The sequence below is a fragment of the Oncorhynchus masou genome, chromosome 2, assembly GCF_036934945.1.
Source record: "Oncorhynchus masou masou isolate Uvic2021 chromosome 2, UVic_Omas_1.1, whole genome shotgun sequence".
Classification (NCBI taxonomy): Eukaryota; Metazoa; Chordata; class Actinopteri; order Salmoniformes; family Salmonidae; genus Oncorhynchus; species Oncorhynchus masou.
The window spans coordinates 32,907,141-32,927,084 of record NC_088213.1 but is presented as its reverse complement, the minus strand read 5'-3'; the positions used below and the strand labels follow the sequence as shown (position 1 = coordinate 32,927,084).

At 42.6% G+C, this 19,944-nt stretch overlaps 1 protein-coding gene across 1 annotated transcript in view; it reads right to left on the bottom strand.

Annotated features, from left to right (window-relative positions):
• LOC135559182 (myotubularin-related protein 10-like) overlaps positions 1-19,450 on the bottom strand; it is a 29,175-nt gene extending 9,725 nt beyond the window's left edge. The window contains exons 1-5 of the mRNA XM_064993469.1: positions 18,839-19,450; positions 18,603-18,663; positions 12,304-12,440; positions 11,266-11,338; positions 5,049-5,191 (exon numbers count right to left, since the gene is read on the bottom strand). Coding sequence (XP_064849541.1) covers positions 5,049-5,191; positions 11,266-11,338; positions 12,304-12,440; positions 18,603-18,663; positions 18,839-18,895 — 471 coding nt within the window. The 5' untranslated portion in view covers positions 18,896-19,450. The remainder of the gene's footprint in view (positions 1-5,048; positions 5,192-11,265; positions 11,339-12,303; positions 12,441-18,602; positions 18,664-18,838) is intronic.
• Positions 19,451-19,944: the final 494 nt, after the last annotated feature.

Genomic DNA, 19,944 nt, shown 5'->3' with positions numbered 1-19,944 from the left:
CAGAGGGAGCACCCCCTATCCACATCGAAGTGACAGCAGTGGAGAAGGTGGAACGTTTTCCATTTTTCTGCATACACATCCCGGACAAACTGAAATGGTCTACCCATGCAGACAGTGTGGTGAAGAAGGTGCAACATCCCCTTTAAAATTGTTAAACATTTTGGGTAGCCTTCCACAAGCTTCCCACAATAAGTTGGGTAAATTTTGTCCCATTCCTCCTGACAGAGCTGGTGTAACTGAATCAGGTTTATAGGCCTCTATGCTAGCACACACTTTACCAGTTCTGGCCACAAATATTCTGAGGTCAGAAAACAAAATTTACAAAGCCCTGACCACAAATTTATTGAGGTCAGGGCTCTGCGATGGCCACTCCAAAACATTGAATTTGTTGTCCTTAAGCCATTTTGCCACAACTTTCAAAGTATGCTTAGGGTCATTGTACATTTGGAAGACCCATTTGCAACCAAGCTTTAACTTCCTGACTGATGTCCTGAGATGTTGCTTCAATAAATCCACATGATTTTCCTCCCACTTGATGCTATCTATTTTGTGAAGTGCACCAGTCACTCCTGCAGCAATGCACCCACACAACATGATGCTGCCACCCCTGTGCTTCACGGTTGGGATGGTGTTGGTCGGCTTGCAAGCCTCCCCCTTTTTCTTCCAAACATAACGATGGTCATTATGGCCAAACAGTTCTATTTTTGTTTCATCAGACCAGAGGACATTTCTCCAAAAAGTACGATCTTTGTCCCCATGTGCAGTTGCAAACCATAGTCTGGATTTTTTAAATGGCAGTTTTGGAGCAGTGGCTTCTTCCTTGCTGAGCGGCCTTTCAGGTTATGTTGATATAGGACTCGTTTTACTGTGGATATAGATACTTTTGTACCTGTTTCCTCCAGCATCTTCACAAGGTCCTTTGCAGTTGTTCTGGGATTGATTTGCACTTTTTGCATCAAAGTACATTAATCTCTAGGAGACGGTATAACGGCTGTGTTGTCCCATGGTGTTTATGCTTGCATACTATTGTTTGTACAGATAAGCGTGGTACCTTCAGGCATTTGGAAATTGCTCCCAAGGATGAACCAGACATGTGGTCTCCAATGTTTGAGGTCTTGGCTGATTTATTTTGATTTTCCCATGATGTCAAGCAAAGAGGCACAGAGCTTGAAGGTAGGCCTTGAAATACATCCACAGGTGCACCCCCAATTGACTCAAATGATGTCAATTAGCCTATCAGAAGCTTCTAAAGCCATGACATCATTTTCTGGAATTTTCCAAGCTGTTTAAAGGCACAGTCAACTTAGTGCATGTAAACTTCTGACCTACTGGAATTGTGATACAGTGAATTATAAGTGAAATAATCTGTCTGTAAACAATTGTTGGAAAAATTACGTGTTATGCACAAAGTAAATGTCCTAACAGACTTGCCAAAACTATAGTTTGTTAAGGAGACATTTGTGGAGTGGTTGAAAAACAATTGTTTTAATGACTCCAACCTAAGTGTTTATATCTTTCTTCTCTCTCTCGGGGACCTGGGCCCTAGGACCATGCCTTGGGACAACAAGGAGTCATCGTGCCAGGTAGTCCTCAGTCCACCTGGCTGTGCTGCTGCTCCAGTTTCAACTGTTCTGCCTGCGGCTATGGAACCCTGACCTGTTCACTGTGATTACTATTATTTTACCATGCTGGTCATATTTGAACATCTTGGCCATGTTCTGTTATAATCTCCACCGGCACTGCCAGAAGAGCACTGGCCGCCCCTCATAGCTTGGTTCCTCTCTAGGTTTCTTCCTAGGTTTGGCCTTTCTAGGGAGTTTTTCCTAGCCACCGTGCTTCTACACCTGCATAGCTTGCGGTTTGGGTTTTTAGGCTGGGTTTCTGTACAGCACTTTGATATATCAGCTGATGTAAGAAGGGCTATATATATATTTTCGATTTGAAATAAATTTGATGTCAACTTCCGACTTCAACTGTAGATGGAAACAGAAAAGTCTGAGACTTCTGGGTAAAACACTGGGGTAAACCCTGTATGGAAATGCACCACTTGTCAGGTCAGGGAGTCTAGAAAAACTCCTGGCCCCAACAATACAATCTAAGGGAGATGGTCTGCTAGAATCTTTGAGATGTGACACCAGATTATTCTGTATTGTGAATGGAGAGAGGTGTCGGTGACTCCATAGGATATGATGTCCCTTTTCAATGAGTTGTGTCTTTGAAATGCACTATGAGGCACGTTCTGGCTGCCCTCGGAGTCTACTGACCACAGCCAGAGTGTTTTTTCTGTTCACATTTTACAGGAGTTGTTTTTATTGGCTAAAGACTCAGGAACCTGCATGGAAACTTTCAATAACACTTCAAGCTGTGCCTTGGCTGCAAGGGGCCTCCACCTTTACTACAAGATTCCACAATTTAAACAGCTGAAAGTATTATTTAGCCCAGACATGCTCAACAGCTGAGGCACTAAGTCATGTTTTATGCACCTTGAAGGGTAGATAGAACTCACACAGGAATACGATGAAGAGTAAAATAGATTGTCAACCTTGAATTTGACCATAAAAAAAAAGTAATTTCACCACGTGATGCATTTCATTTTAAGTGAGTGACGAAGACATTAAATTTGTGTCTCACTATTTCTAATGAAAGGCAAACTTTGAGAAGCAAAGCTCAACCATTGAACCATACTCATGTATTTGTAATTGTGCCTTGGGACTATCTGGGTAGCTAAGTTGCACCAAGAATTTAGACTTAAGCGTGGCTGCCAGGATCTCATTTAAGTGAAACCTAGGAAAACAAAACAGCAGAACGCCTATTTCTATTGGGATAGAGGGCTGAGTCTGGCGTTTGGAGCTTTCCATCAGTGGCAGTGGCATAGAATTACACAATGCTGTCCATTCATTGGAGGAGCAGCAACCAAAACACAGGATGCGAGGAAGGAACATTTGTGTTCATGTATGTGTGTGAGCGCGCGCACACACAAGCGTCTCCGTGTGTATTTGAGAGAGACTGCTCCCAACTCTGTAATTTCCTTCAGTATAATAAGCTATTATAGAATGGCTTCATTCCATATGTCACAAAAGAAAAAACAAGGACCGAGCCCTGGTTTAGCTCCCCACAGTAATTACACTGTGTCCCCATATAGAAATAGACACAGGGAGTGCAGTTAAATCCCACTATGTACCATTACAATACTTACAGCAGAAACACCCATTCATAAAAAACACCATGTGTAATCAGAAACAACCACGAGTTACCATTGGACTTCAAAACAGCGGTCATAACAGTGCCCAAGACACAACAAATCAAATTGTCATGGGTTCCCCTCCCTGAAGGTAGAGTAGCCAGGCAATGTTGATAGTTACTTCTTAGTTCAATATCTTTCAGGTGTGTGTTGAGGCGCTTCAAGTGCTAGCTCCCCCCTTCTCTGACAAACTGCTCCCATGTAGCATGCGCTCTGGCTGGAGATCTAAGGTTACATGTGTACATAGAAGCAGGCTGTCAGGAAGATATACTGAGGTCTGCGGTCTCCCTGCCACGGCCATGCAGAGGACTCAGGGCTGCTGCTAAGAACTCTTGGAGGCCTTCCTCCACATAACACATTAGAATGAACTTACAGCCCCCTGGCTTCTGAGACCTTGGACCAGAACCCAGGGTGCAACAGCATGTGTGTTTGCAGAGTGATCAGAAACTAGAGGGCTGAATGGATGTTTTGTTCCCTGGTTGTTTTTTGTGGTGACTTTAAAAACACCTTTATCCAGGCTTCACATGTTCCAAGGGGCTTGCAGGTTATACACAGGGTGGCTCCTTCTCCCTGGTACCTGGCTCCCTTCTCCCCGCACACAGTCTCACATTGTCCAGCATGAGCTCAACAGGCCCACAGGGCTCAGTAACTCCAGGTGAATGCTCTTACCAGGCCTGCTAGTTTGTTGGCTTTGCGGTCAGAAATTAGGGAAGTCATTGTTTCACACCAAACAAAAACAAGCAGTGAGTAAAACAATCCAACACACCTCTCCCACAACTCTTCACATGGGGGTCCTGGGGCCCTTTGAGCAGTGCTTTGGTTCCACTCTAAAGACATGATACATCTGTGACTATAATCCACCACTCGCTCAGAGAGATGACTCAGAGTCAATGTGGAATGTTCATTTGACACTCATTTCTACATAGGTTGCCTAGCAACAACAGCTGTTGTGCAGCACTCCATGACATGTATCAAGTCATCCTGTACACATATCTAAGCATAATCTCATTGACTTCGTTTTCTTACTTGAAAAAAAAGGAAAGAAAAAGAAAAGTACCATAAAAAGGCAATACAAATATAAAGCAATACACGCTGATAATAACAACATGCTGACAATGCCACCCTGACTCCTCCTGAGTCAGGCTGAGCTAATTCTGGCCAATCTCAGGCTCTCAGCCAGCCAGATGGAAGGGAGGATGAAAGAAACACAGACCAGGGAGACAGACTAATACCCTCATCAGAGAGCAGCTCAACAGGGTGGAGAGAAGAGAAGAGGGGTGGAGAGGGGAGGAAAGACACAAGAGGATACAGGGCAGCCTACATGGCCCCAGAAGGCTCCAAGGAGACGCTCTCCAAAAGCCTCCTTGGTGTGTTTGTCAATGGTGTTACCATACACATACAGCGGTTTGGTTTTCTGGGAGAGGACATGCTACATGGCATTTTTACTCATCCAAAATTAAGGATTAACTAGTGTCATTGCCAGCATGTTTACTCTCATACGCACATAATGGGATTGAACTCTGATAATCACATAGATTTAAAATATTTTTTAATCATCTCGTTAGTCTAACAGTGGCAGTCTTTTAGCTATATTGACAGCAGAGGCATTCCACAGTGAATTACCAGTGAAATCCTCTTAGAAACTAATCCACTGTAGTGGTGAGGCAGAGTTGAGTTGGAGGATTACCATGCTAGATTGCTAGTATCTTGCCTCAGGTTCAATTCAAGAGTCAACACCATGTCAATTTATATAGTGTTCATACATCAAAACAGTGTCCATTTTGTTCAGAAAGCTTATATCACAAACCTTCTTGGCACTCTGGGGCCCAGCCTCGTCGAAGCGGAACCTGATGATTCGGAAATCCTTGCAGTAAAGGATGAGCTCGTTGGGATTAAACTTCAGCTTTTGGTTGGAACACAGAACCTTCTGCTTCCCCTTAGCATCGTTCACTGAGAGGAACAAACACAAAACAAAGACCAGGGGCGAGACAGTGCTTATTAGGGCTAATGGATAGTCAAATAGTAACAGTAGTAGCCTGGTCCCAGGTCTGAAGGACTAAGGTTTTTTTCTTTAGAAGAGTTGGGATAAAGCACATACAGTAAAAGATCTGGGACAACACTAGTATAGTGAGGGGTAATGTATATGTGGGAAGTGGGAAGCTGAGTGACCAAAGATTCCACAGAAAAACTGATTATCTATGTCACCACAGAGCTTCAGAGAAATTCAACCAAGTAGGAACTTAAATTGATCCACCAGACCTCAGCTGTCTAAAAACAAATGAGGAACTTCATTCTTCATGTTTGGATGACCCTTTATGGGGTAATACTCTGAATACAGAATAATCTTTTGAGGTTCCTCGAGTATTACATATGGTAAAACATCTTCCACAAGACTCAACTGTTTATTTCAGTTATAATATAGTGAACAAAACTATAAAACGCAACATGTAAAGTGTTGGTCCCCATTTTTCATGAGATTAAATAAAAGATCCTAGAGATTTGTCATAAGCACAAAAAGCTTATTTCTCTCAAATTTGTTTACATCCCTGTTAGTGAGTTTCTCTCCTTTGCCAAGATAATCCATCCACTTTATAAGTGTGGCATATCAAGAAGCTGATTAAACAGCATGATTAATACACAGGTGCACCTTGTGCTGGGGGCAATAAAAGGCCACTAAAATGTGCAGTTTTGTCACAACACCACAGATGTTTCAAGTTGACAGTGTGTACAATTGGCATGCTGACTGTAGTAATGTTGTAGTGGAAAATTACTAAATTAGACATACTCTGCCGTTTTTACTTAGATAATTGTCCATTGTTATATGCTTGTGTTTTTTTTCTCCTGATGCAGGCTTGTTGTCTTGTGGGACAGTCACAAGTCTGGGCGTGCAGATAAGAGCTGGGTGCGACTGCAGTATGTAACATCCCGTTTGTACTATCTGTAGGAACTCCTCTGTATGGAAACATGCAGGAAGGAACAGACAATAGTGGCAACGTCAGCTATCTACAGAGACAAACTAAACGCCTTTTATACACTGTTACGCACCCCTGTTTGCACACATCTGCAAACTGCCACATAAACAATGAGGTTGGACTTTTCTATAAAAGCTGAGGGCCAACTCGGTTTGTAGAGCTTTCAACTCTGACTATTCTAAGTGATGGTTGATTGCCTCATTTCTGCAAATCTAAGAATAAAATTGTTGTTTGAAAGAATCTGCAGTCTCTTCCTATAGAATTTATCTGACAATTTGGCGACACGGATGTGATGGCTAACTCCGTTTCCTGATTGCTCCCGAGGAGACAGAGGTTGCGTTAGACATGGCAGGGAGCCCCACACTCCGAAGCAGAGCAGAAAAGGGACCCTCTCGGACCGGCAGGGAGAGTCAGTGAGTGGATACACACACACAGTGCCTTGCGAAAGTATTCGGCCCCCTTGAACTATGCGACCTTTTGCCACATTTCAGGCTTCAAACATAAAGATATAAAACTGTATTTTTTTTGTGAAGAATCAACAACAAGTGGGACACAATCATGAAGTGGAACGACATTTATTGGATATTTCAAACTTTTTTAACAAATCAAAAACTGAAAAATTGGGCGTACAAAATTATAGTATAGTAATTAAAAAATATTGATGGAGAAGAAATAACTCATTTTTTAAATTATATCAAAGGAAGACGTTCCTAACCAAATAGTGTTTGTTTTGTGTGTTTATGTTTCCTGAGTGTGTGTATTGACAAGAGATTTATATGATGATTACCCTAATTTTCGTAATATGTGTTGTCAACAACAGTTATATTTGAAGTGGGACACTGGTATAAGACATTAGGTCTTCCATATTCTCCAGTAGAACATTGGCAGATGCTTCACTATTAGTTCTAATGCAAAGGAATCAAGTGCCGTGACCAACAAAGGCACTAATACCATAACTTCTCTCCTGGGAAGTGGGTAACACTATCTTGGATTTTGTTTTTTTAATTGGCACATATTAAAACCTGTGAGTGAGAAAATCTAAACTCTTGACACCATTGAGAGAAGCGCAGAAATAACCATCATAGAAAAGGTCAACTATAGCAAGGCAATAAAGGCACTAAAAGAAGCGCAAGAGCATTCTACCAATTGGGCTCGAATATGGGAAAAACATCTAATCATGGATAAAACTGGGTAGCATTTCCCTGCTGACGGCAAAATTCCAATCTAATAAAGAATTCAGATATGCTATTGTGAACAGGCACATTTTAATTTTAGCCTAGCATTAAAGCAGTATGCACCGGTATGTTAGCTTGTGGGTTAACTGCCTTGCTCAGGGGCACAATGACAGATTTTTACCTTGTCAGGATTCGATCTAGCAACCTTTCGGTTACTGGCCCAACACTAACCACTAGGCTACCTGCCAGCCCTAAACTGGCTAACAATGACATGAGGGAAAAATCACAAGCTCAATACAGCAGTGGATCACAAATCAAGATTAGTATATTTACTCAGCATAACCACACAAATCATGTAGTATGCTTATTGGTCTTAAGATACAAATTCATTCATTTAAAAAATTATGACAAATGTTAAGAAAATGTTGAGCAACGTTATAAAGTAATGACTCCAAATAAGTTACGTTATACGTTATGTTGGCTGACAATTTGTTAGTTATGCTATCCCTATGAACCGCACAACGTTACAGCAGTATGTTAGATAGTTAACATTACCTAATGTTAGTCGGCAGCGCATACGTCGAACTTGCCAGGCAATATATTAACTATAAACTAACTACCCAACGTTTATTAACTTGATTATTCACGTCATTCTTAGTTAAATGGTATAGTCGTTGTGCGTTCTCAGCGGACATTTAATTCTGGCTATTGTTGCCAGCAGCACAGTTACAGTCACCAACACTGGATAACCAGCTCTGCTAGGGAGAGTAAAATGGTTAGAGTGGGGTGTTCTCTTATGCGTGTCTGGAAGTAGCTAACAAGCTAGCCAACTTTAGACAGTTAGCTTGGGTGCTTGACTACAGTTTTGAGGTCAAAACGCTCAGATCAACCCTGCTCCTAGTCGAGAGCGGGTAGTGTGCGCTCTGAACAGTCTGAATCCAAACACCTGAAGTTGTAAAATAACAAAACTAGGAATTTGTTATGCTAACAAGCTAGCAAGAGGCTGCATAGCAACAGCATCAACATCCGGTAGACATGCGAAGCGCAACTGAAAGGTTACGGTTTGTTTACAATGTACTAAAATGAACTAATAGCATATAGTATATAAAAGTCAAGTATGTAGTATACAGTATATTATTTGAACACAGTTTGGGTATGTGAGTATATCGATCAAATGTGTACATATTTTGGCCTCCCGGGTGGCACAGTGGTCTAAGGCACTGCGCCCAGAGACTCTGGGTTTGAGCCCAGGCTCTGTCGCAGCCGGCCGCGACTGGGAGGAATATTGGCCTAGCGTCGTCCGGGTTCGAGAGGGTTTGGCCGGTAGGGATATCCTTGTCTCATCGCGCACTAGCGACTCCTGTGGCGGTCCGGGCGCAGTGCACGTGCAGTGTACGGTGTTTCCTCCGACACATTGGTGCGGCTGGCTTCCGGGTTGGGTGCGCGGTGTGTTAAGAAGCAGTACGGCTTAGTTGGGTTGTGTTTCGGAGGACGCATGGCTCTCGACCTTCGCCTCTCCAGAGTCTGTGCGGGAGTTGTAGCGACAAGACAGTAACGACAAACAATTGGATACCACGAAATTGGGGGAAAAAGGGGGTAAAATGGTTGTTGTTTTTTTAAATAAAAGTGTACGGTACATATTTTTTGAAGGCTGTTATCATATGAATATTGCGGTGGTATTGGAAAAATCTCGACGCGTAGTTTGTGGGGCCTTTGGTCATTGGAAAAGCAAGTGTGCGGGCAATAGAGCTTGAAATTGGCCAAAATTACACAAGAAAAGTATTATTGTTAGTGAGGTAACTGGAAGAATCGAAAGCTGATTTTGGGGTTGGCTATTAGGTAACTGTGGCTATTAGGTATCATTAAATTTGTCAGTATGTATGGACGAGAGCACAAATGATGTTTACAAATAGTCCAACTTTGTATCACGCCGCATTTAAACAATCCCTAAAAGGTGTCAATTTGAGGGTTCTGTGTTGATACAGTATGTGTATTTGTTATTGGCATAAAAAGATGAAGAAACTCAATGTCCACCAGCGTTGTTGCCAGAGAATTGAACATTTACTTCACTACCATTCTCTGACAATGTCCACCAATGTCATTTAGAGAATGCAGTATGTCCAACCACACTAAATACAATAGACCACGTAACCACGCCAGCCCCTCCACATCCGGCTTCTTCACCTGTGGGATCGTCTGAGACCAGCCACCCGGACAGCTGATGAAACTGAGGAGCATTTCTGTCTGTAATAAAGCCTTTTAGTGGGGAAAAACTCATTCTGATTGACTGGGCCTGGCACCCTATGGGCCTGGCACCCTATGGGCCTGGCACCCTATGGGCCTGGCACCCTATGGGCCTGGCACCCTATGGGCCTGGCACCCTATGGGCCTGGCCTATGCTCTCCCACGCCCACCATTGGCTGTGCCCCTGCCCAGAAATACAGTGGTGTAAAGTAAAAATACTACTTAAGTCATTTGTTGGGGTATTTCTTTCAACTTTTACTTCACTACATTCCTAAACAAAAGTATAGGGAAATGATCTAATTCACACGCTTATCGAGACAACATCCCTGGTCATCCCTACTGCCCCTGATCTGGAGGACTCAATAAACACATGCTTTATTTGTAAATTATGTCTACGGGTTGGAGCGTGCTTCTGGCTATCCGTAAATACATTAAAACAAGGTGGTGCTGTCTGGTTTGCTTAATATAAGGAATTATATTTACTTTTGATACTTAAGTATATTGAAAACCAAATACCTTTAGACTTTTACTAAAGTAGTATTTTACTGGGTGACTTTCTCTTTTACTTGGGTAATTTTCTATTAAGGTACCTTTACTTTTCCTCAAGTATGACAATTGGGCCTAATGAATTTATTTCAATTCATTGATTTCCTTATATGAACTGTAATTGTTGCCTGTTACGTTTATATTTCTGTTCAGTATTTAATGATCTTACAACAGGAAGAGGATGATATGCATGTTTCCATGGTACACCAGGAATCCAGTTTTGGCCTGTGTACCACCACCTGCACACACTTTCAACCTTACAAGACAAGGATAAGACCGGTTTGTGGTGGGTGGAGCATTGGGTCAGTGTTTTTGCCAAGCCAAGGCTCTCATAAAGGACCTTTGTTGAGGGCGTACTGAGTAAAAAACATTGCTTCATGCTCTATCAGCTCAGCACAAGAGCCCCACGCTCCCAGCCATGTCAGCAGAGAGTGAGGCTATGAGTTACACAAACAAGGTTAATCCGGAATAGGCTTTTCAGCCAGGGCCCTCTGTCTGGGCTATGACCTCATCTATGGAGATACTAAAAACGGATCGTGACCAGGGGGAGCAGGCAGGCAGTCACCAAAACTGGTTTAAGTCAATGGTATGCATCTAAAATCAGCCCGGTAGAGGACAGTCAAATAAAACCTAAACACAGAAACTGAGGTCAGCCAGATGGGATGTGATTGAATCTGAGAGATCTGACTGGTCCCTCAGCCAACAGAAAAAACATTCAAGGGGATTTCAAAGGAGGAGAGCACAACCTGCCCATTGTGCATTCATAATTTAACAGCTGGGTGTAGATGAAGCATTATAGCTGTAGCGGTCCAAGTGTGGGGTGTCTGACAAAATCCACTATATTGGTCAGAGACAGATTCGTGAAGGGCAATGCGTTTCATAGGTCATTTATTTTACACGGGCGTTAAAAAAAACAAAAAAAAACATTACCTGTCAGGAACCTAACCTGCTCTTTTTTTCTGGACTAAAGGGCCTGTCAGTGTCATATGTAGGCTACTTTCCACTGAGTTATATTTTGGTGGAAAATTCTGTTTGAGTTTGTTTGCCATCTTGTCACCATGGTTAGCATAATGGCACATGGTCTTACCCGTCACCACTTGCTCCACACACGCCAGGGGAACATCGTGCTCTCCAAGCAGACGGTTGGCAACCTGGAACCTCTGAGAGAACACAACACAGAGATGAACATGGTGAGGAGAGGAGGTACCTGGGGAAAACACACAATAGTTCCAGGGAGACAAGAGGTTTTAACTGCAGCGGAGTGAGACTGCACCACGTTATCAACAGCTGAGGGGAAAACATTTGAACCATCTGGAATTGCTCTGCCAGGAACACTGATGATGATACTGTCGTTTTTGCTTTTCAGTGAAATGTAATGATTAACATGGAATCAGCTGATGAATGGAGATCATTGACAACTTTTGAGCAAATGTGTGAATCTCAAAGTTAAACCCATTTGAACTGAAAGGCAAATCCACAACTTGCAATCAATGACAATCAAGGCTTCCAAGAGTAGTGCAGTCCTATAAACTTCTGTTTTTCAAGTAAACAGATCTGGGATGACTCACTTAAGTTGTTTAAGAGGTGAATGCATCAAAATAAGCTTAACACAAAACAGGCGGTCTAAAAGCACAGGGTGGGAGGTTACATAAAACATCTGACACTGGAAGAAAGACAGCAGTGTCCTACAAACCTTTTTGTTGATGGGTATTTTACAACAGACAACAGGCCTATCCCACATGTTGCATATCGTGTGACAACCCTGACCACACTTTCTCCAATAAATTCAGGTGTGATCATGTAGGGTCAGCCTCCCGGGACACAGATTAAGACTAGTCGTGGAATAAAAATACATTTTAATGGAGATTGTCTCAGATTAATCTGAGTAACCAGCCCATAGAGCTACGGTCATTTTTGGGAGAGGGGCACACAGAGTGCACCACAGGAGGTTGGTAGCACCTTAATTCGGGAGGACGGGCTCATGGTAATGGCTGGAGCAGATTCAGTGGAATGGTATCAAATACATCAAACACACGGTTTCCATGCGTCGGATGCCATTCCATTCGCGTCGTTCCAGTTATTTTTATGAGCCGTCCTCCCCTCAGCAGCCTTCTTGAAAACATACCTGCATGGGGAGGGCATCATGGGTGATGAAGGAAACCTTGAAGTTGGTGCATATCAGCTTCCCCCACAGGTCACCATGGCTGCTATCTGCTCCAATGCACTTCCTCACAAAGCTCACTTCGTTCACCACAATCTCCCCTGAGGATGACAAACAGGAAGTAACATGAACTATGACATTTAGGTTTCAAAGAAAAGAGGTAGAAAACATAGGCCTAAAAGGGACATAAATAGAAGGTGAGTGTTAACCACACAGATATTTTAAGTCTTATAGCGATGAAACAAAACAGGGGCTGATGGCTGAGTAATATGACATGAATGAAGCTGGGGGAAATATGCTATGGAAGTGGAATGATCACGTACTAAAATGTCTTTCTCCTAGTCTCATTCAGGTTTCTGCCATACAGCCAGAGGCATCCTGTTACACTGCTGGAGAGTGATCTGTGCATTTCTCCTCTCAGGCCCTCGAATTGGCTCGAATGATCCCACATTCCAGTCTGAGGCATTGGGTCAGAGTGATGGAAATACCTGTCAGAGAATAGCTAGACCACTTCATGACAGAGGAGGTAAACACAACACTCTGTTACCTAACTTATAGGCCTTATAGCACGTTGTGACCTCTACACTTTAACCCCTCTTTGGTTTCAGTAGCATCTCAGGACACAACACAAAAACCCACAGCCTGACAACCTGGTGTCTGAACTCAAGAGGATTCCCTCCATTTACACAACTTCTCTCTCCTCCTCACAAAAAGATGTTTTGTAATTACCTCCATAGCCCAGATTCACACAGCTCCAAGAGGTATTTATTTTTCAATATAAAAAAAAGAGCTCATGAGTCACATACACTGCTGACTGTTTCTACTCCAGGATCCTTCTCGCTCTCTGGCCATTCAGTGGGAGTTCAGACTCAGCACATGCACTACGGGCTTGCCAGGGAAACCCCATGAGCCAGAGAATGGGGATCAGGTGGGCCTAGCTGTCCTCCTCCCGGGAAAATTATCTGCCATGAGAATAACTCAGAACCCAGCATAAACTTTTAACTGAGCACAGCCTCAAACGGACAGAGACCACTTTGGTTAGTAAGGCTGCTTGATGGATCGAGGTCCTCCTCTCAAGTTTTACATCCAGATCAAAACCCCTCTTCATCAAAGACCGGTCCTGAACTAGACCGTAACTTTCTAGACGAAACCACGAATGTTGTTTTTAATTGATGTTGCCGCTGCCTGTGTCACTGAACCTAAGAGGTCTGACAGTAACAAGCTCGCAAACTCGCTGGCAACTTGGATGGACATGAATGTTTATGACAAACCGTTGTCTCTCTCAAACATTTGAAATCTAAACAATGACCAGTTCAATGAATGCAGCTGCTATCTTCGCATAGTGCAAAGTTCCTGGCATTTCATGATTGGTAAATTCATGCTTAATCTATGTATGAAGTGAAGACCTAAAGTAGAAGAGACTATGATAGACTAGTACATCACATGAATGCAGTGCAGTTGTGATTCCCTCTCGTTTTATATCGTGGCAGTATGGTTGTGAGCGACACTGCAGCGTCACTAGACTATAGGCCAGCCCATCCATAACAGCTGGAGCTGCTTTGCAGAAGGTTACCGTAGGACAGGCAGGGAACAGCCAAAGAGAACCAGGCCCAGCACTGCAAACAGGATCCTCACATGTCAAAATGTGAGTCAGTCAGCATAAGCTTAACCCATTCAGCCCAACAGTAATCTGTCACTTTCCATTTAGCTGGTTTCATTTGATGCATTCATTATATACACTGCATTGTCTATGAGCAAATTGGAGCCTGACCGTACATCCAAATTGGAGCCTGACCATACATCCAAATTACAGCCTGACCGTACATTGATATAAAGATGGCGTACAAAGTTTTAATGAAATGCTGACTTCCAGGTGAATCTTATACTGTGTAGGCACTGTGTAGGCTACTCCTTGTATAGACATTTCACCCAAGGCTAGGCTTATTTGTTCTTGCCTGTAATCCATGTAAAACATTGTTTACAAGCTACATTATATGACCCGTGTCACTGCATTACAAGTTATTTAATGTAACAATAAAACGTTACGGCCTGTGAGTCTTATTGAAGATAGTGGGGACAGTAAGGTGTAGATCTACGGTCATGTTTCTCAGCTTGGATTAAGATCAGACAAGGAACAGAGAGAGAGACTGAAGAAATAGGTTGCCGCTCTTGTAATTGTGGGACAAGTCAGCAAGTGCCCACCATCACCCCCATCCAACACTACCGTGTTCACTTCCAAAGCGGCAGGGTAGCCTAGTGGTTAGAGCGTTGGACTAGTAGCCGGAAGGTTGCAAGTTCAAATCCCCGAGCTGACAAGGTACAAATCTGTCGTTCTGCCCCTGAACAGGCAGTTAACCCACTGTTCCTAGGCTGTCATTGAAAATAAGAATTTGTTCCAAACTGACTTGCCTAGTTAAATAAAGGTAAAAATAATGTATTTTTTTAAAAGCTGGGTCTAATAATCTGCAGCCTTGATGAGTTAACAACTCTTTTGTGGAGGCAGAATGCTGACGGGTCTGACATGAGTACAGTACAGCCACACACAGCCTTGAACCCCCACTGGACAGCAACTCTGCAAGTAACCTGGGTTACCACAACATCTAACAAACAGTACTGTGGTCATGTCATCAACCGCTTACATCATAGCACTCGCTGTTTATCACAGAGTTGGCTACTTTCAGTGCCTATTCAGATAAATGTCAGTTGGTCACGGTCGTGGTAACACAGATCCAGAAGAATCACAAGGTCTATCCTGTGTGTGACTGGCAAGTCAAAAACATGTATATCATGTAACCATACTGGAGGGAACAAACGCTTCCAAGGATGAGGTTCTCCTTTTTGACTAAGTCCACAAACCCCTAAATCAAATAGGGCTATTAACGTGATCAGACCTGCCAACTGACCCAACTAGCCACAACCTGGCTTTGCTTACCTGGGGTTTTGTAGCTTTCAAAGCAGGCCACCCGTGTTTATGTACAGCACCTAGCAGACCAGATCACAGTTTGGACAGCTGGTGGCGAGGGACACAGGCTCAGAGACGCAACACGGTCTCTGTATACAGTGATTATGACAATCCCCTCAGTCACATGAGACTAGGGAGAAATGCCTCAGTTACAACAAAGATGGCAGTTAAAAGGGACAGATATACTTCAGCATTCCACCTGTACAATAGTGGAGTACAGTGCACCAGTAACACCATCACATACCATCTACTGCATCTTGCCATCGTGATGTAATTAAATGTTTCACTAGCCACTTTAAACAATGCCACGTTATAATGTTCTCATACCCTACATTACTCATCTCATATGTATATACTGTACGCTATACCATCTACTGCATCTTGATGTAATGTATCACTAGCCACTTTAAACAATGCCACTTCATATGTTTTCATACCCTACATTACTAATCTCATAAGTATATACTGTACTCTATATCACCTACTGCATCTTGCCTATGCATTCCTTTACACTTGTGTGTATAAGGTGGTTGTTGTGAAATTGTTAGGTTATATTACTTGTTAGATATTACTGCATGGTTGGAACTAGAAGCACAAGCATATCGCTACACTTGCATTAACACCTGCTAACCATGTGTATGTGACAAATACATTTGATTTGACATTGTTGATGGATAGCGATAAGACATGTCATTCTGAGAAACTCATGACTTTTCCCATATTAGCCATGGTTGTGTGAGTAACTGAGCAGAACTCCCGTGCTGACAAACTACGTGGTGAAGAGAGACGGAGGACAGCATTAGTATGTGGCCAGAGAGGTGAGAATGTGTTTGGGAGTACAGAGAGTGCGCTTTGCCTCATGCAAACACCACTGCCAGGCACATTTTTCCACAGCCTCAGGAGAGGCCTCAGCTCACATTCTACTGAGAAAACAACAGTGGGACATCTATTAAAGTACCTGTCTAACTATCATTAGAGATGCCTACAGTTGAGATGAACATGTGTCATAAAGGTGACAGTGTGTCAGCGAGGAGCCTAAGCAAGACAGTCAATGTTGGTCGTCTATGCTTGGACACCCACACACTCCAGAAACACAAGTCACATACAAAGTGAGAGTAGGAGAGAGAGAAAGAGAGTGGGGGATGAGAGGGAGAACTAGGTCTCGAGGAGGAAAAAAATAAAAATATTCAGAGAAGAGGGAGAATCTCAACCAGACCGTTCACTAACTAGAGGTGGTCAGCCAGCGAAGGACCAGACAGGGATGGAGAGAATCTGAAGAGGACAGAGAGATAAACAGAGAGCTCCAGAAATTAAAGGGGTAGGACAGATGAACAGAGAGAGAGAGAGAGGGGAAGATAGAAGAGAGAGCACAGTTGAGATGATTTGTTGAGATGAGTTAGCCCCACTGTGGTCCTCTGTCTGGTCAGTTTGGTGTGGACTTGAATGGCTCACTCAATCAGAGAGCCCTTTGAATGGGTCACATTCAAGTTGCATAGCAACACTGCCAAGGAGCTGGGAAGCCCACAAACAAAGCCAAAGTCTCCCCATTCAGGGCCACCTTCACAGTGCCATGAACTAAAGATCAGAACATAGGCCATGGTGTAAAATCAAACCTGAGATTCAATGTAGGCTAAACTGTTTGTAGTCTAGTTGAGGGAGAGGGGGTGACTATCTTATTTTGTAAAGCAAGGCCAGGTGGCACTGCGTGAGGGCCTCATGTTTACTTTAACTGCCAGCATTCATTTAAAGACACTGGCAGAACCCAGAAATAACACTAGCTAAACCTCCAGTCAAAGAACAGCAGCCATCCCTCTACAAAACATACCAGCATCTTAAAATGATCAGCTGAAATAGAGCAGAGAAATAGAAGTATACAACCAAAGCAGGGCTATACAGTGCACCTGTTTTACTCACATATGCGGCCCAAAAAATTACTGTGCGATCCTAAAAATTAAGGATTCTAGCATTATTACATCAATTATTTTTTCACTGCGCTCCTAAATTTTTGTGTACGCAAACATTTTACAACTTAGGCACACGTGTTCAGCGTAGAGCCCTGCAAAGCAAAGAAAATAGCAATAAAGTACAACATTTTGGTTTTATTTCAGAAGCGTAAAAAAAACATGCTAATTGCTTCTAGAGCGAGGGAAGGTCTATCCTCTGTTGCTTAATTATAAGGAGTGAACGCCTCAAAGGGAAATTTGTCCCACAGCACAACCTCTGGTTCATTACTTGTCATTAGACTCAGATATAGGCCTAATGATACTTCAAGGTTATATGGTCAAGTGTTTCTCTATCTTGCTCCATTATATCAGTGAGATTCTGCCTCCATAACAGCCATGAATGAACCGAAATGCCAAAGAATGTTGTTACACATCCTGGCTTTTTTGGAACAATAGTTTATGGGGACAGGGGGCAACATGAATTGAGTGGGAGGGTCATGGCCCCTCCCTGTACACAGTTTGATAAGTGATGGTTAGATACATACACAGAATTTTCATTTTATTTCTAATGTCTCCTTGTATATCTTAATATACTGGAGCAAAATGTAATATGGAGAGGTTGGGTGTCAGTTTAGCTCACACAAACACTGCCAACTTAATGTAAAAAAAAGTAAACAAACCTGAGGTCCTGCCACACATTAAAAACTCATTGGTGGAGAAAAACACACTAAATGTGGTAAAAAGCTTTTAGTGACTGATGCCCTGTGAACAGGAAACACCCTTGTGAATCTCTTATTGTATTCTCCTTAAGACAGTCATTAACCAACTCGCATCCTCTCTGAGCTGGGATTTGACTGCAAAGGCAGGAAGGAATATATGAACCAGCCCATTGTTAACTAAGGCTAAATTATGCACCGTTAGTTGCAGTGATGAAAAGGAGGCCAGGCAGGCACTGCATTGCCATGGTGACTTGAAACAGCCCAGAATAAAAAAAGAGACTCAGTTGGATTAGATTACCACAGACTAATGTGACAATTAGGGATGCAAATGACCTGTGGGCAAAACCACAAGTGAGGTGCACTGACAGAGTAAACATTCAAAACAACCAATTACATTTAGCTGAAGAGATACAGGAGTTCACTGGCTGGTCATTGAAATATCAGTGATCTTCTACCTTAGCATGAGAAGAAAGAGTATAACTGGATGAGATCAGCCTTTACTGGTTATTTTTCAGGAGTGAGATATTTTGATGGGTGGTTTAATTTATGTAGCCTCTACGTACTCATAACATAGTTGTTAGTTAAATAGAACAGGCAGAGGCAACAAGTTAGCTGTGGCAGAGGGAACTGTAAACTCACCTGGAAGTAACCTGGCCTCTAACTTCTTGATAGGTGGCTGTGGAATTTTTTTCAGATCAGTCTGCATGAAAGGTAAAACAGAGACAGTTTGTTAGTCTATAATAAGCAAACTAAATGCACAACATATACAGTAGCTAGGGATTTAACAAGTAATCCTACCTAGCTAACTACTCAGTAGTACAAGTTATAGTATACTGAGGACAAAGTAACGTAGCTAGTAAAGTAAGGTTACTCACCTGTAAAGGCGGAAGGTAAGATTTAAAGGTTGGTTTCATGGGCTTCACAGAAAACATTATTAAAAGCTCGAGTCCAACAACTAAAGTTGATCAATGGATACTTCCAAGACTTCAGTGAGAAAATAATGTCAAAACGTAGCTAACGTGTAAGCGCGATAGCACAACAGCTCAAACATAAACTGCTGAATATGTCAAGTAGTCAAATACAATCCATTTTTCGAGATAGAGTTCTCCATTTGGATCAGGCTGAGAAAGCTTGCTGGCGATCCCCTTTCGTGTCAACACACAGCTGTTGTGCTGTGTTGGCGAGCTATGGGTGTCCTAGCAAGCTAGTAAGCTAACATTGCAGTTCGCTGCTAGCAAGCAAGTTTTAGTTCGTGAAACAACTTGGTAGAGAAAGCTATTTTAGCAAGCATTCCATTTGCAGAACTTTGCGAACGCCTTGCTGCAGAACGTTGGTCCATTCATTAGCTTGCTGGAGAAGAACTCCACAACGTAAACCCAGATGGCATACAACAGTGATAACTTTGGTATTTAGCTAGCTAGCAGCATTATATCCAAAGCTTTGCTATCGTTTCGCTTTATAGACACAGCGGCCATGTTTACCTTCGGGAGGAGACAGAGACAGACAGGGGAGGAGTTTCGGGGCGGGCTATGTTGCACCCCCAAGTACAGACCTGGGACCAGTTTTAACTGACTGCTATCCAGACTATATAAAACGTAGGGGCCTTTTGACCTACGACTGGAGGCTTGGGAGAGCCCCATAAAGTGATTTCTCTCAAGCTCTTGATTCCTCAAGTATCGTCTGATCCATTCATATGTCGACTTAGGGCTCATTATACACTATCCCCAATTGATAATCAAATTGATATTGCAAAGATTGCATATCAAAATAAAAAATCCCATTAATTTTATTTATGCAATGTTTATTCAATGCTACATAATAATTAAGCAATCAAACATTCAGTATCACACAATATCAGATAAACAATAAGAACAACTGTAGGACTGAGCACTACCACCATTTAATGAAAATGTTCAATCCAGCATGAGTGGATCCAACATCATCATTAAATTTACCGATGACGCAACAGTGGTAGGCCTGA